General features: G+C 35.7%; 1 protein-coding gene across 11 annotated transcripts in view; it reads left to right on the top strand.

The window, feature by feature from the left end:
* EML4 (EMAP like 4) overlaps positions 1–24,734 on the top strand; it is a 160,291-nt gene that overhangs the window by 89,066 nt on the left and 46,491 nt on the right. For 6 of the 11 annotated variants that reach the window (XM_078444776.2, XM_060653455.3, XM_081795213.1 and 3 more), the window contains 9 exons: positions 1,839–2,012; positions 3,904–4,032; positions 4,526–4,551; positions 4,756–4,788; positions 17,694–17,817; positions 19,781–19,930; positions 20,890–20,959; positions 22,067–22,177; positions 22,905–23,000. In XM_078444776.2, coding sequence (XP_078300902.1) covers positions 1,839–2,012; positions 3,904–4,032; positions 4,526–4,551; positions 4,756–4,788; positions 17,694–17,817; positions 19,781–19,930; positions 20,890–20,959; positions 22,067–22,177; positions 22,905–23,000 — 913 coding nt within the window. The remainder of the gene's footprint in view (positions 1–1,838; positions 2,013–3,903; positions 4,033–4,525; positions 4,552–4,755; positions 4,789–17,693; positions 17,818–19,780; positions 19,931–20,889; positions 20,960–22,066; positions 22,178–22,904; positions 23,001–24,734) is intronic. The other 5 variants (XM_081795216.1, XM_081795217.1, XM_081795215.1 and 2 more) reach the window with 3 other exon arrangements.

Raw genomic sequence — 24,734 nt, forward strand, 5'->3', positions numbered from 1 at the left:
AATTGGTCCTGCACAGTGATCAGTACTATGCACAATAGTAACTCGGTAATCTTAAGACTAGCCGAGTTTGTCACTTTATGGTGCAGAGGCTCTGTATTTTGCTTTTAAATACTCAGGAGGAAAATCTCTTTTGGGTTGTATTGGGCCCACATAAGACTAGTGTCCTGTACATTCAGGATTTGAATGTTTGAAGACCAACAAGAAAGAATTTCTAAATCAGTTTTAAATTTCAAAGTTACTCTGGTATTTTTGAGGTGGAACTGTATTTCTCAGCCCAAACTTTTAAAAACTGAATATGAAGTAGAAAGTTGGGGACCAGTCTGCGGTCAGAAGGTATCAAAACTAAATCAAATTAAATGTCATTTTAAAATTGTATTTTAACATTTTTAACTATTACTCTGTAATAAATTGTATATATTATGTATATTTGTTTAATATATTCTTAAACGTACCTCCTCCTTGTGGATTTATGCACTTTATAGTCAAATTCTAAACTGTCTTCTGATTAAGAACTGTAGACAGTTGATGGTTTTCTACCTTTTTAGCCATGGAATTCAGATCTTGATTCCATCTGGTTTGTAATATTGTCAAAAATGTGCAATATAAGGACTCTTATCCAGTGATTAGAAATGGAGTGTGCTTCATTAATCAAGAGTCAAAGTGCAGAAACACAAGAATTTATACATAAATATCTTAAATATTTTAACTGTAAATATATTGACATATTTGTCAATTTTTTTATGAAAGGCCGAGCCTCCCACCCTCTTTTTAATTACGTGTCTGATTAGATTCCTTGTTGACTATCTTGCATAAAATACACCCATAAATTATTTTTTGTAATTGTTAGTTTCAATTTTAAGACAGTAATAAATTTAAAACTCTTGCAAAACAACCTTTTTTTTTTTTTTTTTTTTTTTTTTTTTAATGTTAAAATTTTTTAAGAGCGAGCCACCGTGTGAGAAGGGGAGGGGCAGAGAGAGAGGGAGACACAGAATCCAAACAAAGCAGGCTACAGGCTCCGAGCTGTCAGCACAGAGCCTGACACAGGGATCTAACCTTTGAACCATGAGATCATGACCTGAGCCGAAGTTGTACCAGCTTAACCGACTGAGCCACCCAGGCGTTCCCCCCACCTTATGATTTTATTCCTCAACCTTTTTTTAATTTTCTCACCTACATAAAATTTAATAGCAGTTTCTTTTACTAACTGATTTCTATGGAGTCTTTCCAGAGCATTCAACTTCATTTTTGTGGAAATTACAGTTTTCTTTTCTATGTATATTTTGTCAGTTTTCTTTGTATTTAATTAATTTACATAATTAAAATAACAAGTTCAACTGGCATAACCAGGCTCTGGATTCGTGGGGGGATCAGCTGGTAAATTCAAAACTCAACTAAGCAGGAGGAGAAATACACAGAAGAAATGGGAATTAGAACATAATCTACTAAACATAGCATTTAGAGTGCCTTGCACATCATTCAGTATGTTTTACAGAGGAAATGGAAAGTGTCACTAATGCTCTGATTTGGGTAAGTTGAAGTCAGCTAAGAGAGCTGCTGCTGTTCCCCAAATCTTCCAAGATGGCAAAATGCATTGGGCTATTTTGGTCTCAAGGGGACAATCTTCATAGGATTTTCTTATAAATTCTTCACTGAAGATTTTTAATAGCTTCCAGAACTTTCAAGGAAATATTTTCATCATTATATGAAAGGAGTGTAAATTGTATTAGCTGTATGATTTAGCATTTTGAATTATATAATAACCACTTTTTCCATCGCTTGATATATCTTCTATTTGTTTAAATATGTGTTGTTCCATGTTATACTTTATTTTACAGTGGTACAGAAAAAAAGAAAGAAAAACCACAAGGACAGAGAGAAAAAAAAGAGGAATCTCATTCTAATGATCAAAGTCCACAAATTCGAGCATCACCTTCTCCCCAGCCCTCTTCACAGCCTCTCCAAATACACAGACAAACTCAAGAAAGCAAGAATTCTACTCCCACCAAAAGGTTTTAACTGTCCCCGAGTACAGAGCTAGGGAATGGTTGTAATGATACCTGAATTCTGTGACTTGAGAAATGTTGGCTATCCATGGATTCCAATAGAAAAGCCTAGTGGCTCCCCGCACACACACACCCCCCCCCGCCCCTTCTTTGTTGTTAAAATCTGTATTTTAGCTTATTGGGGAGTGAAGATTTAATGTCAAAATTTCTCAGTTAAAACTGGAAAAAAAAAATCTCTAAGTTATAAACAATTTGATGAAAGGAAGGCCACAATAACTTACTTTGAAACCAAACAATATTTTTATAATAAAATTACAAAATGTTAAAAATTTATATAAACTATGCATAAATTTATAACCATGGCAGAAAATTGCCATGTAATTATCCTCATCATATTTTGGCATCATTACAACCTTGAACTTGCAAGGGCCCTTCTCAGCAAATGGCTCTTCATTTTGACTGCATCTCAGTTTCAGTTTTGGGTTTTGGGAGGATAAGTTCTTGCTTGAGTAGAGAAATCATTTCATCTGGTCTTTTCTATGCTAAAGGCTTGCTTGAGGGCTTCTCTCTGTGTCTGTAATAATTAATATTTTAAAGTTATGAGAGGGGGAGAAGGGAGAAACATTCTAACAATGTGTGTGAGCCTAAATTGGGGATCTAAACCTGCATGCTGGGAGTTTAGTGCTACAGCTGCCTTGTAATCAAATATTTAGACCAACTTAATGAAGTTTGCCTGTTTTAGAAATGCAGGTTCAAGCTTTATGATTAGGTATAGATATATTTTATCATCATACTTCTGCTTGGAAATCTTAGGAAAATATTACACCATTCCCAGAACTAGTGAGGAAAATATTTTAGTAAAATAAATGACAACCATTCCTAAAAGATTTATAATGTATTTTTATTTGCTCAGTTTAATAATTCTGTCTCAAATCCCTAATGGAAATTTGGGAAAACAAAACAGTCTTCATTTGATTGGTGCATGTTTAACTTTTAAAAAATGCTTTGTCTGTGTGTCTCACGCAGATTCTTTTGCTATCTAAATGGTTTGTAATTTTTTTGCCTGGTGTCATGTGGAGTTCTTCTTGGATATAGTTTATTAATGTTACATGACTTTGGATTGTGTGTGATTAAAGGTGGCTTTTTTATAATCAATCTCTTTAAGGTTCTGATTTGACTTGGTATCTTCTTTGTCCCAGATCTTTTTTTCAGCTTCTTAGGTCTCGTGGAAATGTGCTTGCCATTCTAAATTGCTCTTTGGATATACTATTGCCAGAAGTATTGGAGACTGGATGAGTGGTAGGATAGTTAGCAATGCAACCAAAATATATTTATAATTCAAAAATTTCATTTATAAATACATGGAATCAGTGTTGATGATACATTTTTTGTGTTAAGTCATGTTTATTTCTGATCATTGTCTGTAAAAGATGTCACAAGAGTTTTACCTTTAGTCCTACATTTTACTTACAAATTGTCATTTGTACCATATATAATGAATTACACAATGATATAAAAGATGAAAACAGCAGCCTTGTAATGACTTTGAAAAAGTACAGGTTATTTTCACAAACTCACACAGTTTCACAAATTATGAGAAATATTTTACTCAGGGATTTAAGCATATAGATTTTTTTCCTATTCAAAAAAAAGTACAGATTGATTTTTTTAATCAAGTAATACTTGTTCTAGCGAGAATTATAAACAGACTTGGTAAATGCCTTGTTTAACTCCTGCACTCATCCAGGCGGAACCTTTCAACTAATCCTTCCTTCTCTTTTCTGGATTAGCTTTAAGGAAATGTTAATTGCTGCTTTTATGTTCTGTTTAAGCTGTCAATTACATGTCATTGCTACTCAAAGAATTTTTCTCTAAGAAATTAATATGTTTCTTCCAGCATAAAGCGACCACTGACAACTGAAAAGTCACATAATTCATGGGAAAATTCAGATGAGAGTCGTAATAAATTATTGAGAGCAGTTTCAACATCAAAATTAATATCAAAAGTTATAAAAAATACAGATAAGTAAGTATTATACTTTCTCAGTTATCTGAAAATTAATTATGTGACTGTCATGCTCGCATGTCCAATTATATGTCTGTTTTGGGATCATTTTTTAAAAATCTATATTATAATGTGTATCTTTTTTTCTTCTAAGTGTATTTTTTTCTTTTAAGTGTTTCCAAAAAAGAAAGACAGCTATATCTTCCTGTTTGTGTTCCCTACTCAAATAATTAATCTCTCTAATCCCCTAAGATTTGAATATTTTTTGAAGTTCTTTCTATACTTTCACTGTTTAGATCTTATGGAATATTCATTGTCTTATAAAACAGTATATATATTAATAGTTGAGACCAATGACAGACTTGTTAAAATAATGTCTGAATTTCATTTCTAAAGATTTATCTTGGGTGTGGCCTAAGCATTGAAACTTTTAACAATTTCTTTAGGTGATTCTAATGGTAAGCCAAGTAAAATTATAACATAAATGTCCTTTGATTGTCTTCTTTTTTTGTAGGCATAAAGATGTCATCATCAACCAAGGTAAATTAAAAATCCTTTTCAAAGAAAGTATTTCTCTTGCTTTTCTACACCAGTTAAGTTTTTGCTAATTATTAAGAGTATTGACTTATTTTCATTCAGTGTACCTTATCAGCTCATAATAATCAAAGAGAAGTACGTTTATTATAGTCATTTAAGAAAATGCCCAGTTTTTATTGTAAGATATGTCATTTTTGTCTCAACCAGCAAAAATGTCAACCCGTGAAAAAAGCAACCAAGGTAAGAATAAGCTACACAGTTGGTCGCCTCCTAAGTTAATTTCTTCCTGGATCTCTTATTTGGCTTTTCATTATTTGTACTCTCTGACTTTCCTCTTAATGACAGAAGTATGTAATTGGGACTAGTGAATCCAACTACTTTTCCAAAAATCCATCTTATTTCTGGGAGCTCTGAAGATTCAAGGTCAACAGTAGAAATAAACACATCATTACAAAGAGGCATAAAATACTAAAGAGAATTTTCCCCTTTTTTAAAAAAAATAAAAGTTGTACTTAGAAAAGCCATTTAAAAGATTGATCAATTTTAACTCAATTTCCTGTCTTGCCAGCCTCATTGCAAATACTCATTTCTTGAAGCTAAGACTGAATATATAATGAGTCTAGCAAATCCATTTCCTCTTGAATTTTTCTTTTTACATTAATTGTAATTTCTGGCTACTTGCTGTTGTTGGCTTGTTCTGACCAAAAAAGGAGAGCAGACTTTCCGTAAATGTGTATTCAATTTAATTGCAAGGTAGGTAAGTTCTGTTACATCAGTTTTACATTCTCCTTAGATTGCCTGCAAATTTAATTGAAGCATGCTATTCTAAATGAAAGCATGTTCTTTCTGTGCATGCTTTTTACAGCTCATTTCTATGTGTCATAGTTATCTTTATTTTCTGGGCTATTGCATTAACCAGATACAAGGTGGTTAAAATTTTTGTTAGAGATTAACTTGATTGCTATGGATTTTTCCTGTTTTTGATTCTAATAAGAAAAGAAATGTTTATTTGTAATCTTCTTTGGATCATTTGTTTTTGCATAGAAATTCTAAATGAAATTGATTTTTGCTGTCATTATTCTATGTTAGGTCATACTTTCTTCCTCTTTAGAAATAAGTATAGCTTAAGTAATGGTTGAAATACTTTAAGGAAAAAAATGAAATTTAATTTATAAAGACAATTCTTACTATATATCAAACATTTTTTTAAAAATAGAGGTAGTGATAACTAGTGGAAAGAGCTGTGAGTGGAGAGTCTCTCTTTAGAATTTGGTCTTGGCTCTTCTGCATAATAGCCTTGTGATCTAGACAAAATGACAATGTCTCTGTGTAGTTTTCTGATCTGAAGATAATACCTATAAGGCTTACTTAACATGACTGCCGAAGAATGAAATAAGGTATATGAAAGTGCTTTAAAAACAGAAAACATTGTAACTGTAAAAAGGTGCTATTATTATTACAATGTTTTGCTAAAAAGCTCAGATTTTATAAAATCCTCCTAGAGCTGCCTGCCATTTTCTTATGTTGTAGAATGTTCTTTGGAAGGAAAAAAGAACATAAGATTAGTATATAGGTGATTGGTTTGTGTTGGTGACAATTTTCAAAGCCATTCAGGTAAGCAGGCAAATAAATATACTTAAGAGGGAAGGATTTTGCCACAGAAGCATCACTGAGCAGGGTTTTAGCCAGTGTCTAGGAAGAAGGATGGAATGAAAAGCTAGAAAAGGAGATAGAAAAATAAATTCTGTTACAAGAATTTTAGCTCAAAAAGATTGTCCCAGATGTTGGAATTTATTAATGTCAAGCGTTTCTTGCATTTAGCCTTATTTTTGGAATTTGAGTCTATTACTTTTCCACTTCAATCAGTTATATTTTGTCTGGATATAGACTCTATCACCGGAGTGTCCCTTCATAGAGAACTTTTGTGCTGCAGCCTGTGAGGTAGTTGAGGCCTGACTGTGATTGAGACAGAGCCTATAGAAAGAAGTAGATGGAATCTAGATGGTTTAAGAGGTAAGATAGGTAGGGAATAGGAGGTAAGGAACAATGGGAATCTATGAAGGCTAGCTTGAGCAACTAGGTAAGGGGTATCTACTAAAATGAACATTTGAGGAGGAGGAGAAGAAGGAGAGGTGTGGAAAAGAATAAAAGTTTTGGAATTCAGTTTCTATAAGACAATTTACTTGTAGAGATGCGTAGCTAGCAATGTAGTATCAATGTTAAAACGTGTATTTTAAAGTCCAGAGACTGGTTTCACCATTTACTTAGCTATGTGACCTTGAGCACATTTTTTTGCCTTCTTAAGTCTTTGTTTTCTTGTTGTTGAGACCATAATAAACCTTCAAAGAGTTAATACAAACATTAAAGGTAAAGTGTAGTATCTGGCACATAGTACCAGGTAAATTTCAGTTTTATGTGTATGTATATATATATATCTATATATATATATCTATATCTATATATATATATATATCTGACAGTTTAAATCTTGCACTCAAATAAATATGTGTAGTAAGATGAAAAGATAACCATTAAATAGATGATCTTCATTTGATATAAGTTGTAGGTATATTTTTAAAGTTTGCATTCATTTTGCATGGCATATTTTACAGCACATTTTCTTGTACTTGAGGTATTAATCCAAAATACCTATCATTTTTGGACAATCTTTTAAAAATGTGATTTATTAATTTCTTTAGCTATGTTTTGACAATGACAAGTGTGACTTGCTCCAAGCCATCTGCTTTGATTTGGGAAGAAGACTATTTACATTTGGTACATTAGGTGAGTGGTAGCAGAGAAAAGCTTGACCTGAAAGACCTGTGTCCTTCAGCCATAGTAGAGTACGAGAAGAGCTATTAAACTGCATATTTTGATCAGCACTCAGGCAGAAGGAAGAGAACTGTAGTTGAAAGGAGTAGGAGATGGAATGGAACGGGATGTACCCAGGACAGTCTGAGGCTAGGTGTGGGAGGTAGGATAGGTTATACCACCAAAAAGAGGCTCTTACTCAGTTCATTCACTCAAATCCCTGAAATGTAAGTCACTTTTCTCAGTAGTTCTGTTGGATTCTGCTCCACAGACTTAGCACATCAAGTTAGACTGTGACTAAGTTTTCCTATAGGGTTATTCGTTGTTAGGTGTAGCAGATAGGTTCTAATACAGTGCCATTCATTCGATAAGTTATTGATGAGAAAGTCTTTTGAGCTAACTTAGGGGGCTATAAACACCTTTTATAAATTATTTAGAGATTCTCAGTGACTAGCCTAGTGCCTGGAGCTCCATAAATATTGTTAAATAAATGAGTGACTGGGGCAGAAGTGATGAATATTTTTTCTACCACTATTTTCTAGGGAAACTCCAATTACTTGGATGGAAATTATTTTGGGGGACTGGAGTCCAAATCTATTTGAAGTGAATTAAGTCTTCATAAGGCCAAGATACCACATAACTTAATGCTGTTTAGAATTAGCACATAGTTAAGTCTGATCATGTTGAGAACTTGAATGACTCAGATCTACTTACTGGGGAGATATCTGCTTAATTGAGGAAAAGGGAACTTATCAGTTACCAGATCACACTCTTACTTCCTTTCATAGTGCTGCCTCACTGCTCTAAGCTTAGATTCATTCTTGCTTAACTACCAAATTGATGCAGTAGGGTCCTGATTACAGGTGTGTTTAGATGGGAGAACAGTTATTATAATATCTTAGAGAATTGAAAAGTAACTATTTCTTGCTAGTTATCTGTCTAAAAATGACTGCAGATGAAAACTACTTTAAAAGCCATTTTGAAATATGTATCTAAAACCCTTCAATAATTTGGTGTAGCAAAAAGAGTTATTCAGATAATCTGAAAATAATAAACTCATTTCAAAATTGGGAAAAGGAAGGAAAATGGAGTAATCTTGTCATTTTAACAGCTATTATAGTTCTGATACATTTCTTTATTCTTTATCAGATACACATTTTAAACATTCACTCATTTAACAAATATTTATTGAGTGCTTATTTTGACAGACCCTATCCTTAGGCACTTGGGGATACAGCAGTTACAGTTTCTGTTCTCTGTGGCACTTACATTCTACATGATAAGAAAAAAATAATGTGTCAGGAGGTAATACATACTGAGATATGTAATGAGCAGGTAAGTAGCAAAAGCTTCATTAGGCACCTCACTTAGAAAGGGAAGTGTTATAGCAGAAAAAGTGCAAGAATATTAAAAATGAGTCCTGGTTAGGGGTGAAATGACCTGCACCATAAAAAAGGTTAAAGAATTGGGGTGCCTGGGTGGCTCAGTTGGTTGAGCATCCAACTTCAGCTCAGGTCATGATCTCATGGTTCACAGGTTTGAGCCTCATGTCAAGCTCTATACTGACAGCGCAGAGCCTGGGGCCTGCCTGGGATTCTGTGTCCCCCTCTTTCTTCTTCCCTCCCCCACTCACACTCTTGTCTCTCTCTCTAAAACATAAACATTAAAAAAAATTTTTTTTAAGTTAAAGAATCCATATACTAAATGACTGAAATTATGAATGTGAGTTAGGAATTTGCCAAAGGAAATTATAGAAAGAAGCGAAACATTATTCATCTGATAATAAAGTTTTCCTATGTCTTGGACCTCAGTTTCCTCACATATAGTAAGGCTTAGACTAGATGTTGCTAACAGTCTTTAATAACTTTTTAAAGCTCTTTCTTGCAACAAATAGAAAATGGAGGACAGCTCCCCGCCCCCAACCTTAACTAACTTGCTTTCAATCTACCTTTTAAAGAGTTTCAGTGTAGGTGCTTTTGTTCATGCCATGTGTTGTTTTCTGACTTGTTGGCTCTGGGCATGGTCTGTCCTAAAACCTTATCACACCTGTGTAAACTGAGCATTGTGTCTGAAAGAACAGCTAAAATTTATCTATACGAATATATAGGATAGCAGTGTCTGGCTGACACTGTCTTATGTTATGTGACCTACTGAGAGGGAGGGAGTGTATTGTCACCTGCTGAGAGGGTGTGCCTTTTGAAACAAACCCAATAAGCCAAAAGCCCTTAGTTGAGCCACGGATAGAATTTACCCTTGTTAAGGTGGTATCCAAAACTTTGCAATTCCAGAATTTGGGAAGAGTGCTAGCTTCAAGTCTGTTCCAGTGTAAATAGGCACAAAGGGCAGGAAACCAAACATTGCATTTCCAAAAAATATACTCCTGAAATTTATTTATTATTTTTTTTAAATAAACATTTTATTTTTTTTTAATTTTTTTAACGTTTATTTTTGAGACAGAGAGAGACAGAGCATGAACGGGGGAGGGTCAGAGAGAGGGAGACACAGAATCTGAAACAGGCTCCAGGCTCTGAGCTGTCAGCACAGAGCCTGACGCAGGGCTCGAACTCACGGACTGTGAGATCATGACCTGAGCCGAAGTCGGATGCTTAACCGACTGAGCCACCCAGGCGCCCCATATACGCCTGAAATTTAGATACTGGCTTATTTTAAGTGGGCGACATAAACATTACTTGGAACCCTAGGTCTGAGATTTGTCCGGGTATTCTCGATATTTTAAAAGGAAACCAGACAGGAGAACCTTTTCTTTGTTAAAGATTCCTTGAGTCCTGTGAAGCAGAGATCTTATTTCTTGATGTTGTTGTTAACAGTCTTCTAGATAAAAATGTTTAAAGACTGTCCAGTTATTATTTTTAATATAAACAATCCCAACTTTTTTTTTCTTACATTTATTTATTTTTTGATAGAGACCGAGCACAAGTGGGGAAGGGACAGAGAGAGGAGACACAGAATCTGAATCAAGCTCCAGGCTCCGAGCTGTCATCACAGAGCCTGACACGGGGCTTGAACACACAAACCGCGAGATCATGACCTGAGCCGAAGTCGGACACTTAACCAACTGAGCCACCCAGGCGCCCCTAAACAATCCCAACTTTTAAGAACTGGGTGGCTCAGTTGGTTAAGCATCCGACTTCGGCTCAGGTCATGATCTCACACTCTGTGAGTTCGAGCCCCGCGTCGGGCTCTGTGCTGACAGCTCAGAGCCTGGAGCCTGCTTCAGATTCTGCGTCTCCCTCTCTCTCTGCCCCTCCCCGCTCATGCTCTGTCTCTCTTTCTCTCTCAAAAATAAACAAACATTAAAAAAAATAATTATAAAAAAGAATATTTGTTCTTGACATCCTCTTTCCTTATTTTCAGCTGAGAAAAACATCCCAACCTGCCACTTTTGGAAATGGAGAATAAGACTTTTCGTAACAGAACATAATAGTCTTGTGCATATTTATTTTATTCTGGTTAAAGACTTTTCATCCATATTGTATTTTCACAACCCCCCAGGCATAAGCTTTTTAAATAGTCTAAACTAGGGATGCCTGGGTGGCGTCAGTCAGTTAAGTGTCCGACTTCAGCTCAGGTCAATCTCATGCATGGTTCCTAGGTTTAAGCACAGTGTCAGGCTCTGTGGTGACAGCTCAGAGCCTGGAGCCTGCTTTGGATTCTGTGTCTCGCTCTCTGTCTGTTCCTCCCCCCCCCCCCCCCCACTGTCTCTCTCTCTCAAAGATAAATAATGTTTAAATAAATAAATAAATAAATAAATAAAGTCTAAACTAGAAAATGCAGTTAACCAGAAAAGTCTCCATTCTTCAAGCATGTCGGTGAACTGCTTAAAGCTCTATATGTGTTTCTTACTCTCTCACTTGTTACTGTTTTCCTGAAGCACTTTGAAAAGAATTCTGAAACTTGTGATTAGGCTTAGCAAGCAAGAGATATAATTTATCAGTGACACATACTGAAATTGCAGGAAGAATTGCAGCAAATCACATGCCATGTTCCTGAACTGTACTTCTAATTGGTTCTCCACAGAACAGTTTTACCAGAAATATTCTGTTGACTATTTCCTTTAATAAAGCTTTTAAAACTTTTTTAAGATGGTGAAATATTTTAATCTTTCTAAAAATACATACAAATACTATAGCAAGCATCCGTATACAAAGGACTCAGATTTCTTAAATCTTTATTTTGCTTTGATTCAGGTATTATGTTTGTTTCAATATTTGTTTATTTTGAGAGAGAGAGAGCACACACACTAGCAAGGGAGGGTCACCTGGAGAATCCCAAGCAGGCTCCTTGCTGACAGTGCAGAGCCTGACAGCCAGGAGATCATGACTTGAGCTGAAATCAGGAGTCTGTTACTTAACCAACTGAGCTCCCCAGGTGCCCCAGCTCAGGTTGTTTTTTAAAGAAATAGAACATTAAAGGTAAAGTTGAAACCTCTCCTTAATTCTGTTTATGTAGAATTTCATATACAGGTTTTTATTGTTTCCTTGGGGCCTCCTGGTTCGCTTCCTGCTATGGTTAATTGAAAAGGAGTTAGAGGGGTAAATATTTTGATATCTGAAGTTTCTCTTTTGAATATCTTATTTTTTCTGAATTTCTTATTTTTAAAAAAATTCTAACTTGGTATATTCAGATAAAATGAAAAAAAACCTTAATTTCATGCTTAAAATAACTTCCTAAGGATATAAATGAGAGATTTGAGGGAGTTTTTTAAAATACAGTCCTATTTTGCTTAGTTCAGAAAAGCTTTCAGGGTGTCTTGGTGGCTTAGTCCGTTAAGTGCCCAACTCTCACGGTTTGTGAGATCGAGCCCCACATCAGTCTCTGCTTTCAGCACAGAGCTGGCTTCAGATCCTCTGCCCCTCCCCCACACGTGCTCGCTGTTGCACTCTCAAAAATAAACATTAAAAAAAAAGTTTTCAGCAATACGGCAACGAGTCTTTTAGAAGTTTTATGTGTCCTATATTGTTGAACTAGACTTCTTTCCCATCTTTTGCCAAAGAACGCCTTTTTCAGATAGTAAAAAATGATCCAAAATGCTTAAGCAAACACCCATATCTGATTATCTTGAAGTGATTTTAATGACAGTCACAGTTGCAAACAAAATATCAAAGAGAAATCTGATTAAAGGAGGTTTAGATTCAAGAAACTAACTACAAGTGGGCATATTACTGTAATTAGTATATGAGTTGATTCACAGTTAAATAAGACTTGGTTATGTCTCTGTTGTAAGCTCCTAGGAGGCTGGGTTCACTTCTTCTATATTTTCATTGTGCACCCTCACTTCACCTTGCTACCTCCATGTCATTAAAAATTCCAGGGGCGCCTGGGTGGCTCGGTCGGTTGAGCGTCCGACTTCAGCTCGGGTCATGATCTCACAGTCTGAGTTCGAGCCCCGCGTCAGGCTCTGTGCTGACAGCTCAGAGCCCGGGGCCTGTTTCAGATTCTGTGTCTCCCTCTCTCTCTGACCCTCCCCCATTCATGCTCTGTCTCTCTCTGTCTCAAAAATAAATAAACGTTAAAAATTTAAAAAAAAAAAAAAAAAAAAAATTCCATAAAATTTACTAGCCAGTAAGTCTGAACAAAGAAAATTAAGGTAACATTTTACTACTTGGTCACATTTTTCAAATCTGAGTTCTTGTCCTAGCAAGTAAAACATAACACATAATACAGTAATACATAATACTTGGCAAGCACCCCAACTAAGAATTTTTAAATCTGCGAAATAGGAGGGTTACATTATATCCTTCTAAATCCACACCCCCCTTTTTTATTCAGGAATCTAATTTTATCTATTTTGACAGCTAAACCTTTGAAAAGGTTTAGACTTTATTGTACAAATCAAGTTCCCTATTCAAAGTCCAAAGAGTTTTAAAGATCACACTGTTTCATTGGAATTTTAAAATATTAAGTTATTACTATAGTGTAACTGAATAATTAACTAGGACTTGATATCTCTAGAGAATAAATTATTTTTAAGGAAAGATTTTAGCCTACCCAAAATGCTCTTTGTCACTTTCTACTATAAAAGTATAGTTAGTATTTCTAGCCTCTTGTTTACCCACCTGTTCTGGAGCTTTATGGTTTTGGGGAATACAACTGTTCTACAGAAAAAGCTCAAACTAAGTAAAGATTTTCCAATTTTCTGTTTGCCAGAATTAGATAGCATCACACTCTCCTACATTATAGTTAAATATGAATTTCAAATTCCAGATTTGGGTTAGTAGGGGGGGGGCTTTTTGGTTCTAAAGATTGTAAAATACAAATAAAAGTGAGGGGTGCCTGGGTGGCTCAATCAGTTGAGCATCTGACTTTTGATTTCAGCTCAGGTCATGATCTCACGGTTCATGAGTTCGAGCCCCATGTTGGGCTCTGCACTGACAGCTCAGAGCCTGCTTGGGATTCTCTTCCTCCCTCTCTCTATGCCCCTCCTCAGCTCATGCTCTGTCTCTCTCTCTCTCTCTCTCTAAATAAGTAAACTATTAAAAAAATAATAAAATACAAATAAAAGTGGATTTCTAAAATGGAAACTTTGGGGAGAAAGATGTGTTAAACTGTAAGCATTCTAGATGTTCAGAGGCTTTCTGTAGGCACTACTCATTATACAAATAAGTACAGTCATTGTCCAAAGCCCGAAGCTCTGCTGTTGCCTTTGAAAGCCTTTGTGTTGTTCTTTTTTTTTTTTTTTTTTTTTTAATCTCTAAGTCCAAAAAGAGAGCAAGCTGTAGGAAAAAAAGCACTAGGGGAACTGATCGAGGAGCAGAGTATGCCACTACTAACTTCCTTGTTCACTTTTGCCTTTTACTATTAGTCTATGAAAGGTTAATAAATTTTAATAAGTATGTTTTAAATAAATGAGTAACTTTGGGGCACCTGGCTAGCTCATTTGGTAGAGCATGCAACTCTTTTGATCTTGAGGTCTTGAGTTCAAGCCCCATGTTGGTGGTAGGGTTTACTTAAATATATAAGTAACTTTAATAACCAGTTATTTGTATCTGTATGAATCATTTCAGCAATACTGCTTTTTCAGAACACCTTAGATAACTATCCCAAAAGTTTGGATTAAGGTCATTTTGCAATTTGGAGCACTTTGCAAGATAGGACAGCTGCAGGATAGGCTAGCCTAGGGGAGATGCTAAAGTAGAAGATTAAATTAACAAGACTTAAGCAGACAGAAGGGGAAGTGCCAGCAGTGAGAAGGACAAAGAAAGGAAGTGTTAACATCCAGTGTTTCAAATTTCTGCCTAGCATTCACTCCTCCCAAAGATAGTAGAGCAGAAACATCCTCCTCTTCTTTTGTACTCTCTGATTTCCTACTCTTGGGATCCAGAGCTCAAGCTTCTATTATTTGGATTATAAGTAAGCTGTATTGTCAGGTACTTGGACTTCTGTGGACCAACCTGAGGACCTTACTACTGTCTGAAAAGTACTATCCAATAGAAACATAATGTATAACACGTATGTAATTTAAAATGTTCCAGTAGCAGGGGCATCTGAGTGACTCATTTAAGCATCTGACTCTAGATTTCAGCTCAGGTCATGATCTTGAGGTCGTGAGTTCGAACCCTACATTGGACTCTGCACTGAGTGTGGAGTCTGCTTGAGATTCTCTCACCCTCTCTTCTCTGCCCCTCCCCTGCTCATATTCGTTCATTCTCTCTCTCTCTCTCTCTCTCTCTCTCTCTCTCACTCTCTCAAAATAAACATTAAAAAAAAGTACATGATAGAATTAGAATTCTAGCTTATTTGCCTATACATACTATTCTGTGGACAGTCATTTTAAAGCTTATGAAGAGATATTCCAGTGTGTTAAATCATATAAGCAGTTCCTAGACAGTATTCAGAATGGTCTCAAATCCTTCTCAAAGGGAAGGGAATAAATATTTGTTGAGGACCTCATATTATCCTTTACAGTGTGAAGTCTTATTTAATTAATCACAATCACAGGTGGTAAATCATAGTATCATTTTATATAATAAGAAAATGAGGCCAGGGGCACCTGGGTGGTTCAGTTGGTTAAGTGTCTGACTTTGCTCAGGTCATGATCTCACGGTCCGTAAGTTCGAGTCCCGCTTTGGGCTCTGTGCTGACAGCTCAGAGCCTGGAGCCTGCTTCAGATTCTGTGTCTCCTCCTCTCTCTGCCCCTCCCATGCTTATGCTCTGTCTCTCTCTGTCTCTCAATAATAAATAAACGTTAAGAAAAAAAACTTTAAAAAAAAAAGGAAAGAAAATGAGGCCAAAGTCACGCAACTAGGAAGTGGTAAAGCTGGAACACAGATCTCAATCAGTCTTTTTCCAGAGCTCGTGTTCTTTCCACTATAATGTATCGTGTCCCTCAGTCTCAGGAATTGTTTGTGGTTCCTAGATGACATACCTGGCCTCCAACATATGTACTGCCAGTTTCCAGAAAGGGAAAGCACTTTCATCCTGACGTGTATTGCCATTTTTATATTAGAAAAGTTGACAAGCACTAGATAGTTCCTTTGCTTTTACTTAGTTGTTTGTGCTGCTAAAGGAATAATTGATAAATAATAACTGACAGAAGAATCAATATGGTATTCTTAGCTTTCTCTCTTCGCAAAAGAGAGCTTTTATTTTCTTTGATACTATTATCCCTAACCCATTCCCTTCCCTGGACATGTGATCTCTTCTAGGTGGTGATAGAAGCATCTACTAATTGTTTTGTTTTTTCATTCAGAAAGCATTTATGATATATACCCCTGATCAAAGATCCTAGGGGAAATTCCAAGGGACAGGATATCTACCTCTAAGAATTTATATTCTTTAAAAAAAAAAAAAAAAAAAACTTTGAGGGAAAATTATATAACAAATTGATACCTATAAGAAAATAAACTATACAAAAAAGGACAAGGAGACACAGATAAATACGATTGCAGAAGAGAAATAGTTGCAGCTGGTAATCATTTAGTTCTCATCAGAGTCCAGCTGTGCTAAAAATCATCAGGAAGCAGAGCCCACTCTTAGATTCAGAAGTAATAAAGACCTACATCATGTGGTGTGAAAACTGTGGCGTGGGAGGTCTTAGCCTGTTCTTAGATCAATCCATGAGGCCAAGCACAAGTGAGTAATAATAATAAAAATAACTTGAACTTCTCACCCATAACACAGTTGTTTAATCTGACTCTGAAGAAATACTTGCAGACGTTCATCAAGTAATTTATCTTTCCTTCTTCCATGGTTTGCATCATATAAACTATTGAATTATTATGTACTCTTCTACTTAGTAGCTTAGGTCATTATTAGAGGTCCTAGAGTTGTATCAGCCTCAGGTTGATGACCACATGTGCAGTCTGTTTCTAATGCTGTTTTTTCATAGCAAGCCAAACAAGTTGGTAGGTGCTAGACATTTCCTAGGCTTTTATACTGAATCCCTTACTTTCATCTTCCCATTCAGGTTCTCTTGTAGCCATTTCACCATCATTGTCAACATTTATTAAACTTACCTAGATGTAGGTCATTGGAATGCTGGGCCAAGGAGGGGTGTTCATTGTTTTTAAGGAACAAACTCATCTGTTTAGTGAAGTTTTGTTTCCTTTTGTAAAAGATTCGCAACAAATATGATTTGATTCTAGACTTGTCTAACATTTTTAGTTTTAGATTGTTGCAGATCTTATAAACAACTATTTGGTCTATAAAGATGTTTTAGAACCTATACTGCTAATTAGAAAACTGTTTCGTAGCACTGTCTTTTAAAAACGTTAGCATATTGTAATTGAATTTAAATATGTTAGCATATTGTAATTGAATTTAATTGTTTAGGCCCAGCCCTGATTGTAGGCACAGTCCTGCAGTGAGGGAAGTTGGTCTTCTTTCCAGCTGTACTCACTGTGAATAGCAGAGCTCTTATCTTCTCTCTGTATCCTGACTTAGGAGGCTGTGTTACTCCTCTCATTATGGTATATTCTCAGGCCATGTTTTTTGTATGTCATTAAACATCAGTAGGTTGATCAGGTAGTGTGGTAGATACGGTTGTCATCTGCCCTGATAATCTTTTTCTTCTTTTCAACTGTCAGAAAAACTTCCATCATAATTTTTTTTTTTTTTTTGCATTTTTCTACCTCAACCTTCCTGACCTCCTTGTTTAGTTTAATTGTGAAAATAGGTATTCTCACTTAAGGAAACGACTGGTATTTTTTCCCTACAATGTTTTAGACAAAGTCTTTATATAAAAATGATTATGTATAAGAATAAAACTCTGTACTAGCTATTTTTGTCTTGCTCTTACTATACCACCTTAAAAATCCACTTTTCTATGGTTATTCACAAAACTGACTTAATTTTTTTGTCTTATGTTTCAACAGAAGGAGAATATGTTAAAATGTTTATGCGAGGTCGGCCAATTACAATGTTCATTCCTTCTGATGTTGAAAACTATGACGACATCAGAACAGAACTGCCTCCTGAGAAGCTGAAACTGGAGTGGGTGTATCCTCTACTGTGACAGCAAATGTGTTCACTTTGTCTTCAATTGAAGAAAAATTAGTTTACCTAACCTCTGTCAAAATTGTTGTTGTACGACGGGGGCCCCAGTGACTTACTTGATTGAGCGTTCAACTCTTGATTTCAGCTCAGGTGTTGATCTCATCATTCGTGAGATTAACCCTGCATCAGGCTCTGCGCTGACAGCGCAGCATCTGCTTGGGTTCTCACTCTCTCCCTGCAGCTCCTCCGCTCGTGTTCACAAGCACGCACACCTGCTCTCTCGAATAATTAAACTATTAAAAAAATTCTCTTTATACAAGAAAAGTGTGATGAGTATAGCAACCACTTGAGAAAGTAAAAAAATGTTACCTCTCATCCTCCACATATTACGTGTATTTTCCCAATAGCAATTTAAAACCACCCAAATTATAATAATTTTGGATAGGGCAAACAGTGTTCTATGAACATCATGGTAGGTATTTGCGATGTGGTAGAGAAGACATTGGAATGGAATTAGAAGAATCAGCCCCACCACCCTCAGTGAACCTTACTTCACTTACAAGTTAATAACTCCTACTTCACTGAGCTTTTGTAAGAATTAAATAAGAAAACATCAGTTAAGCATTTTGTAACCTGTGAAATAATGTAAATTATTTTATATAAAGACATCAAATTAATAAGGTGATTCTAATACCAGAATTAACCTGTCAGCCAGACTTGGTAAAAAATGACTATATAAAAGAGCTCTCTTAATTTCACTTAGAAATTTTTCTCTCAGAACCTTTGAGAAAGTCCACGAAGCAGAATGGAGTCAGTAGTTTGAACTCAACTTTTTGCCTCCATTCTGTACCCACTTCCCCTGCCCTTTGATTCATTCCCTCCTTTCCACACAAATTAGCTTTGGAAAACTCACCAATCCTGTAATTCTGTACAACTTTTTTTTTTTTTTTTTAATGTTTGTTTATTTTTGAGAGAGAGACAGAGTGCAAATGGGAGAGAGGCAGAGAGAGAGGGAGACACAGAATCTGAAGCAGGTTCCAGGCTCTGAGCTGTCTGCACAGAGCCCGACGCGGGACTTGAACCCACGAACCATGAGATCATGACCTGAGCTGAAGTCAGATGCTTAACTGACTGAGCCACCCAGGCGCCATCTGTACAACTTTTTAGTATATGTGCTGCCGAAGTGAGCCCTCTACAACTTTTTAATAAATACTACCAAGCTGTGCCTGGCTGTCTTACTCATTTTTCTTTTAGTTTATTTTTACTTATTTTGAGAGATAGACAGACAGACAGACATAGCAAGCAGGGCAGAGAGAGAGGGAGACAGAATCCCAAGCAGGCTCAGTGCTATCAGCACAGAGTTCGATGCAGGGCTTGAACTCACAAACCGTGAGATCATGATCTGAGCCGAAATCAAGAGTTGGACACTTAACCAACTGAGCCACCCAAGTATTCCTGTCTTACTCATTATTTCAGTCAAGCATAAATGTCATTTTCTCCACCCTTCTTTTGATCCCTCTCTGCACTTTCTCTCCATTTAAATTAGGTGTTCTTTGTTTAGTTTAATTGTGAAAATAGGTATTCTCACTTAAGGAAACAACCACTATTTTTTCCCTTGTCTTTCCACAATTTCTAATGATATATTTAGTGTTTGTTTTTGTCATCATTGCCAGAGCTAAGCTCCAGGGACACAGGTGTCCATTCATTATGTTCAGAAGTATATGTTCTGCTCTGTGCCTGCCACGTGTTAGGAACTCAGTATGTATTTGCGGAATGAGGGATCTAAGTTTTGTGCACATTAAAAACTCAGGGTTGCACCCTGGCTAGTGGCAGGACTTGAGTTTCTTAGTTCTGATGATGCATTCCGGTTTTCTTTATACTTTCCTGATTCCCTTAGGGATCCATGAAAAACTTTAGTTTACACCTTAAAAGTAATATTTATTAAAAACCTTGACTCCTGTTTAAGATATGGTTACCGAGGAAAGGACTGCCGTGCTAATGTTTACCTTCTTCCTACCGGAGAAATAGTTTATTTCATAGCATCAGTAGTAGTACTGTTTAATTATGAGGAGAGAACTCAGCGACACTACCTGGGTCACACAGACTGTGTGAAATGGTTGGTATCATTTAATACTTGTGTTTTTCTTTGTCATTTTTGCATTTCTTTATAATTTGGGTTTTTCAGAAATGATTTCTTCTGGAGAGCTCAGATCTTAAGGATATTATGGGTATTGTGTAGATATATTTTAAAAAGCACTTTAATATGGGGAAGCGGTAGTGGAATCTTAAGACAATTTTAATTGATACTACTCTTCTGGAAAGGAATGAGCAGTACATAACAAGAGCAAAAAATTTACATTCTTAATAAGCTTACCCTTTGGTTGCAAGATAGAGAAAGGAGTCTAAATATGGACAGGAAGACATCTTTAAAAAAAAAAAAAAACTTTGCTAGTCACTCGTATGTTGATCATGAGGAATGTGGGCATGTATGCTACACAGTTTTCAGTCTTAAAATCTTAAAATGCCCCAAATCTGACCTAAGGGTTCAGCATTAAGAGCTAATTAAAAGGTTGGAGGTACTATGTGAAGATGTTCATTGTGTTCCTTTGTAGAAAAGTAGAAATGGTAGAAGAGCTGTTAATAAGATGCATACGGATGATGTCACAAAAGGGGAATATGCTGATGTTGACACAGAGTTTGCACAGTGCACAACTGCACCTTCCCCGTAATAAAACCGTCTGAGTATGCGTGCCTATGTGCAGGACTAGAAAGGAGCTGGAACAGATGAAGACATTTTAACTTACCCTGTAATTGTGAATATGTGTTTTCTTCAAATTTAGGGCTCCATTAATTTGTTTAATTTAACAAAGAAAGAAAAAGTGCAGCCGAAAACTTAGGAAAAAACATCTTCTAGGTGATTGATGATTATTTGATTTGCTAAAGAAAACAGGTCACAATGAGAATTTATTAATGATTAAAAATGTTTGAAAATTGATAAATGTTGATACTAAGGCATACTTTCGGCTACTTGAAATGTTTCCCATATTTAAAACTGTTGTTAATACTGCTTTTTAGCCTTGCTATACATCCTGACAAAATTAGGATCGCAACTGGACAGATTGCTGGAGTGGATAAAGATGGAAGGGTGAGTGGCATAGGGTTCTGCATGCTGTATCAGTGACATTGTCATTAGAATGGAGTTGATAGGAATTTTAACCGCAGCTCATTTATTTCATTCTTTTAAAATTTGGCAGCTAAGGGATTTCTAGTATAAGCAGGGAAAAAATAGTAGAATGTAAGAAGATTCCAAAAAACAGAATCATACTACTTAAATATTTTTCTCTAAAAATAAGTGTTCTCCCTGAGGAAACTATTTACTTGTAAAATTGGGAGGACTTGTAAGCTTGTTGATTTTTTTTTTTTAACATAGCATAACTTACCAGTGTTTGCCAGAAGGTACCGCATTTTCACTATGTTGATGGACCTCTTGACTTTATATTTGACTAGAACTGATAACACTTTAAAAATGTCAGTTCCTATTCAGTATTATTAAATTGGCTTATATAACAAATCCCTTATTTGTAAGGATCAGCAATGAATATTATTGATGATTGATTAACATGTGTATGACTGTACCCATGACATTCTCTGGCTTCAGTTTATTTAAAGAAAAGGAGTCACAATGGTTATAATGGATGACTTCTAAGGCCCCTTCCAGTTACAAATTCTATTTAAGAACTGTTTGGTTAGCAATGTATTGGACACTTATTAGAAAAAAAGTATTATTTTCCTAGAAATGAAGGTAATGTTAAAAGCAGAGTATCCAGAGCAAATTTGCCATGGTTAGACTCCTAACTCCACCTTTTAATAGCTGTATAACTTTGGGCAAGTTATTCAAATCTAAGTTTCCTCATCTGTTAAATGGTAATTATAACAGTACATAGTTTGTGGGATTAAATGAATCAATACATGCGATATACTTAGAATAGTGTATGACATAGTAAATACTAAATCATTTGCTGCTACTGTTATCACTGTTGTTCTTTTCTTGTTTTCATGGTATGAGAAGAAAATATCTGCTCAAGATTCTTTGGGGTCATGTCTAAATGTAGTAGCTATTTTATATTAGATGTTTATCCAGACCCACTGCTTTTGAAAGATGGAATGCAGTTCTGTGTGATAGTAGTATTTACTTGCATCCACCTGAATACCAGTTAGTCTTGCTATTGTATTTTTCCCCTTGTTTTTGCAGCCTCTGCAACCCCATGTCAGAGTGTGGGATTCAGTTAGTTTATCCACTCTGCAAATTATTGGACTTGGGACCTTTGAGCGTGGAGTAGGATGCCTGGATTTTTCAAAAGCAGTAAGTAACAATTTTTAAGGAAGTAAGCAAGCTGCAGGAAAGAAGTCAAGCTCAATTTTGTGTCTGTGTCTGTGTTCATAGAAAGTGATAACTCTGAATTGTTAGCTGTTGCTTAGCAGTGGCCAGCATTTTAACCTAGGTACTAAAGTACTCTGGTTTAAATGGGATACAGGTTTTGTTATACTTAATTATACTTTTGTTCTGTTCTGAACTAGGATTCTAGTGTAATAGCAGGAAATTGTTAGAGGAATATATGTATAGCATGGTCCAGTTGAAATAAGCAGTAAGCTATGCTTTTGCTTCAGCTTGAATCATGGAAATCTTACTTTATTTAGAAAATTTACAGACATGAAAGCTGGCCAGTTCTCCTAGAAAAGAAGTTATTTATGTTTTATTTATCTTGTTTATCTGTGTTAATGTAAGTCAGGTATATCATGGAAAGCTAAATTGCGATTTGAATAATACAAGTAACTATATAGTAAGTGGAAGTTAACCTTGGAAACAAGATTAAAAACAGGAAGTATTTTTAAAAAGAATCTTCATTATATTTCTGAAGAAAATACAGTCAGTAAATAGTATAATCATTTTATTTCAAGTTTATATCCTTTTCAAGTTTAAAGGGTTTGGGATTATATTAATGTTGCCAGTTTTAATAATACGGTATTTCTTCTTAGAAAGTCACCCTTATCTGAAAAGTTTTAAATGCCTTGAATTGACTTTTCTTTAGGATTCAGGTGTTCATTTATGTGTTATTGATGACTCCAATGAGCATATGCTTACTGTTTGGGATTGGCAGAAAAAATCAAAGGGAGCAGAAATAAAGGTAAATCAAAATAAATTTTAATTGAGTATTGTTTTTTAGAATACATTATTTTTTTTCAGATCCTTGGATGTATACTGCATATCCTTAAGTTGCAAGAGCATACCAGTTGGCCATATTCATTAGATTTATTGATTTGTCGTCATTTTATGGTATTAGGAATACCATTCTTAAAGTATTCTTTTTTTTTTTTTTTTAACAACACCTATTTATACTTTCTGTGATAGTTATCTATAGATTCTGAGATCAGTTCTTAAAGTATTCTTTTTTTCTTTAATGTTTATTTATTTATTTATTTATTTATTTAGAGGGAGTGCTCGAGCAGGGGAGGAGCAGAGAGAGAGGGTGAGAGAGAATCCCAAGTAGGCTCCATGCTGTCAGTGCAGAGCCCGACGTGGGGCTCGATGCCACAAACGGTGAAATCATGACCTGAGCTAAAATCAATAGTTGGATGCTCAACCAACTGAGCCACCCAGGCACCCCAGTATTCTTTATTTTGAGAGAAAGAAAGAAAGACCAGGGGAGGGGCAGAGAGAGAGGGAGAGAGAGAATCCAAAGCAGGCTCTGCCATGACAGTGCAGAGCCCAACGCATGGCTTGAACTCACGAACCTTGAGATCATGAACCTGAGCCAAAACCAGGAGTCGATGCTTAACTGACTGAGCCACCCAGGCACCCCAAAGTATTCTTAAGATAAAATAGTCAAGCAACTTCAACCAAATTTCAGTGATACTTCAGGCATATTGTGCTACTGAAATGCCAAAGTAGATGGGTATCTAATCTCAAAATTAACTCTGATTACGCTATCTGGTTTCTCTTTAACAAAATTTGTCATTTATTCAATCTTTAAAGCATTAAAAATCTAAAGGAAAAATTCATCCTTTGGAATATAACTAACATAACCGAAAAGCATATGTAAGGATAAGTTTTTTGGTTTTAATACATGTATGGGATTACTACATAAACTGCTATAGTATTTATAATTGCTATAGAATAGGGTTGATCCCTTTGTGTGGATCTGGCTATAACTTGTAAGAGGAAGAATATAAGGTTAATGCTGCAAATATGGGTCGAAATGGCCTCCTTCTGACAGGCTTTCAGAGGGATTCAGAGTGACAGGATGACTAAAAAAAGCCTATGACATATTTGCTGTACTCCTAAATAACATCACATTCCTTTTTAGTTGAGCACTCTCTCTCTCAGCAGTTTTGTTTGGTATAAGCTAAAGCTTTCAGCTTGTTGGCCAAAAAGAGATTCTTTTAAATAGTGTGAGTTAATCTTTTGAAAAAAATAGAGTAGATTTGATTTTTAATTGAAAAGAATATAACATGTCCAGAAACCTCAAACCTTGAAAAACATAAATGAAGATATAGATTGTCTTTCAGCCATCATTTAGAGTAATTTAACATTGAAACATAAGGATGTTATACCGAAGTAAAATGTGTGCGTTTGATCCTTTGTAGTAAAGGCTATCAGATGATGTCTTGTGGTTTTCCTCCTACTGGCCACTCTGTGTTCTCCTTTCCAAGACCTTAAATGTTGGTATTCTTCAGAGTTATATCCTGTGTCCTCCACTGGTATCATGTATTCTCTCATGGCCTTAGTTACTGTCTACTGTGTCCCGGATCAGTTAACTCTAGCCCAGATCTCTCTCATTTATTTGAGTGTCCTGTCCTGCAAGTCAAAATCAACATGTCCCAATGTGCACCAGTCATCCCCCTTAGGCCCCAAACAGTTT

The sequence above is a fragment of the Panthera onca genome, chromosome A3 (genome assembly GCF_046562875.1).
Source record: "Panthera onca isolate mPanOnc1 chromosome A3, mPanOnc1 haplotype 2, whole genome shotgun sequence".
NCBI classification, from domain to species: Eukaryota; Metazoa; Chordata; class Mammalia; order Carnivora; family Felidae; genus Panthera; species Panthera onca.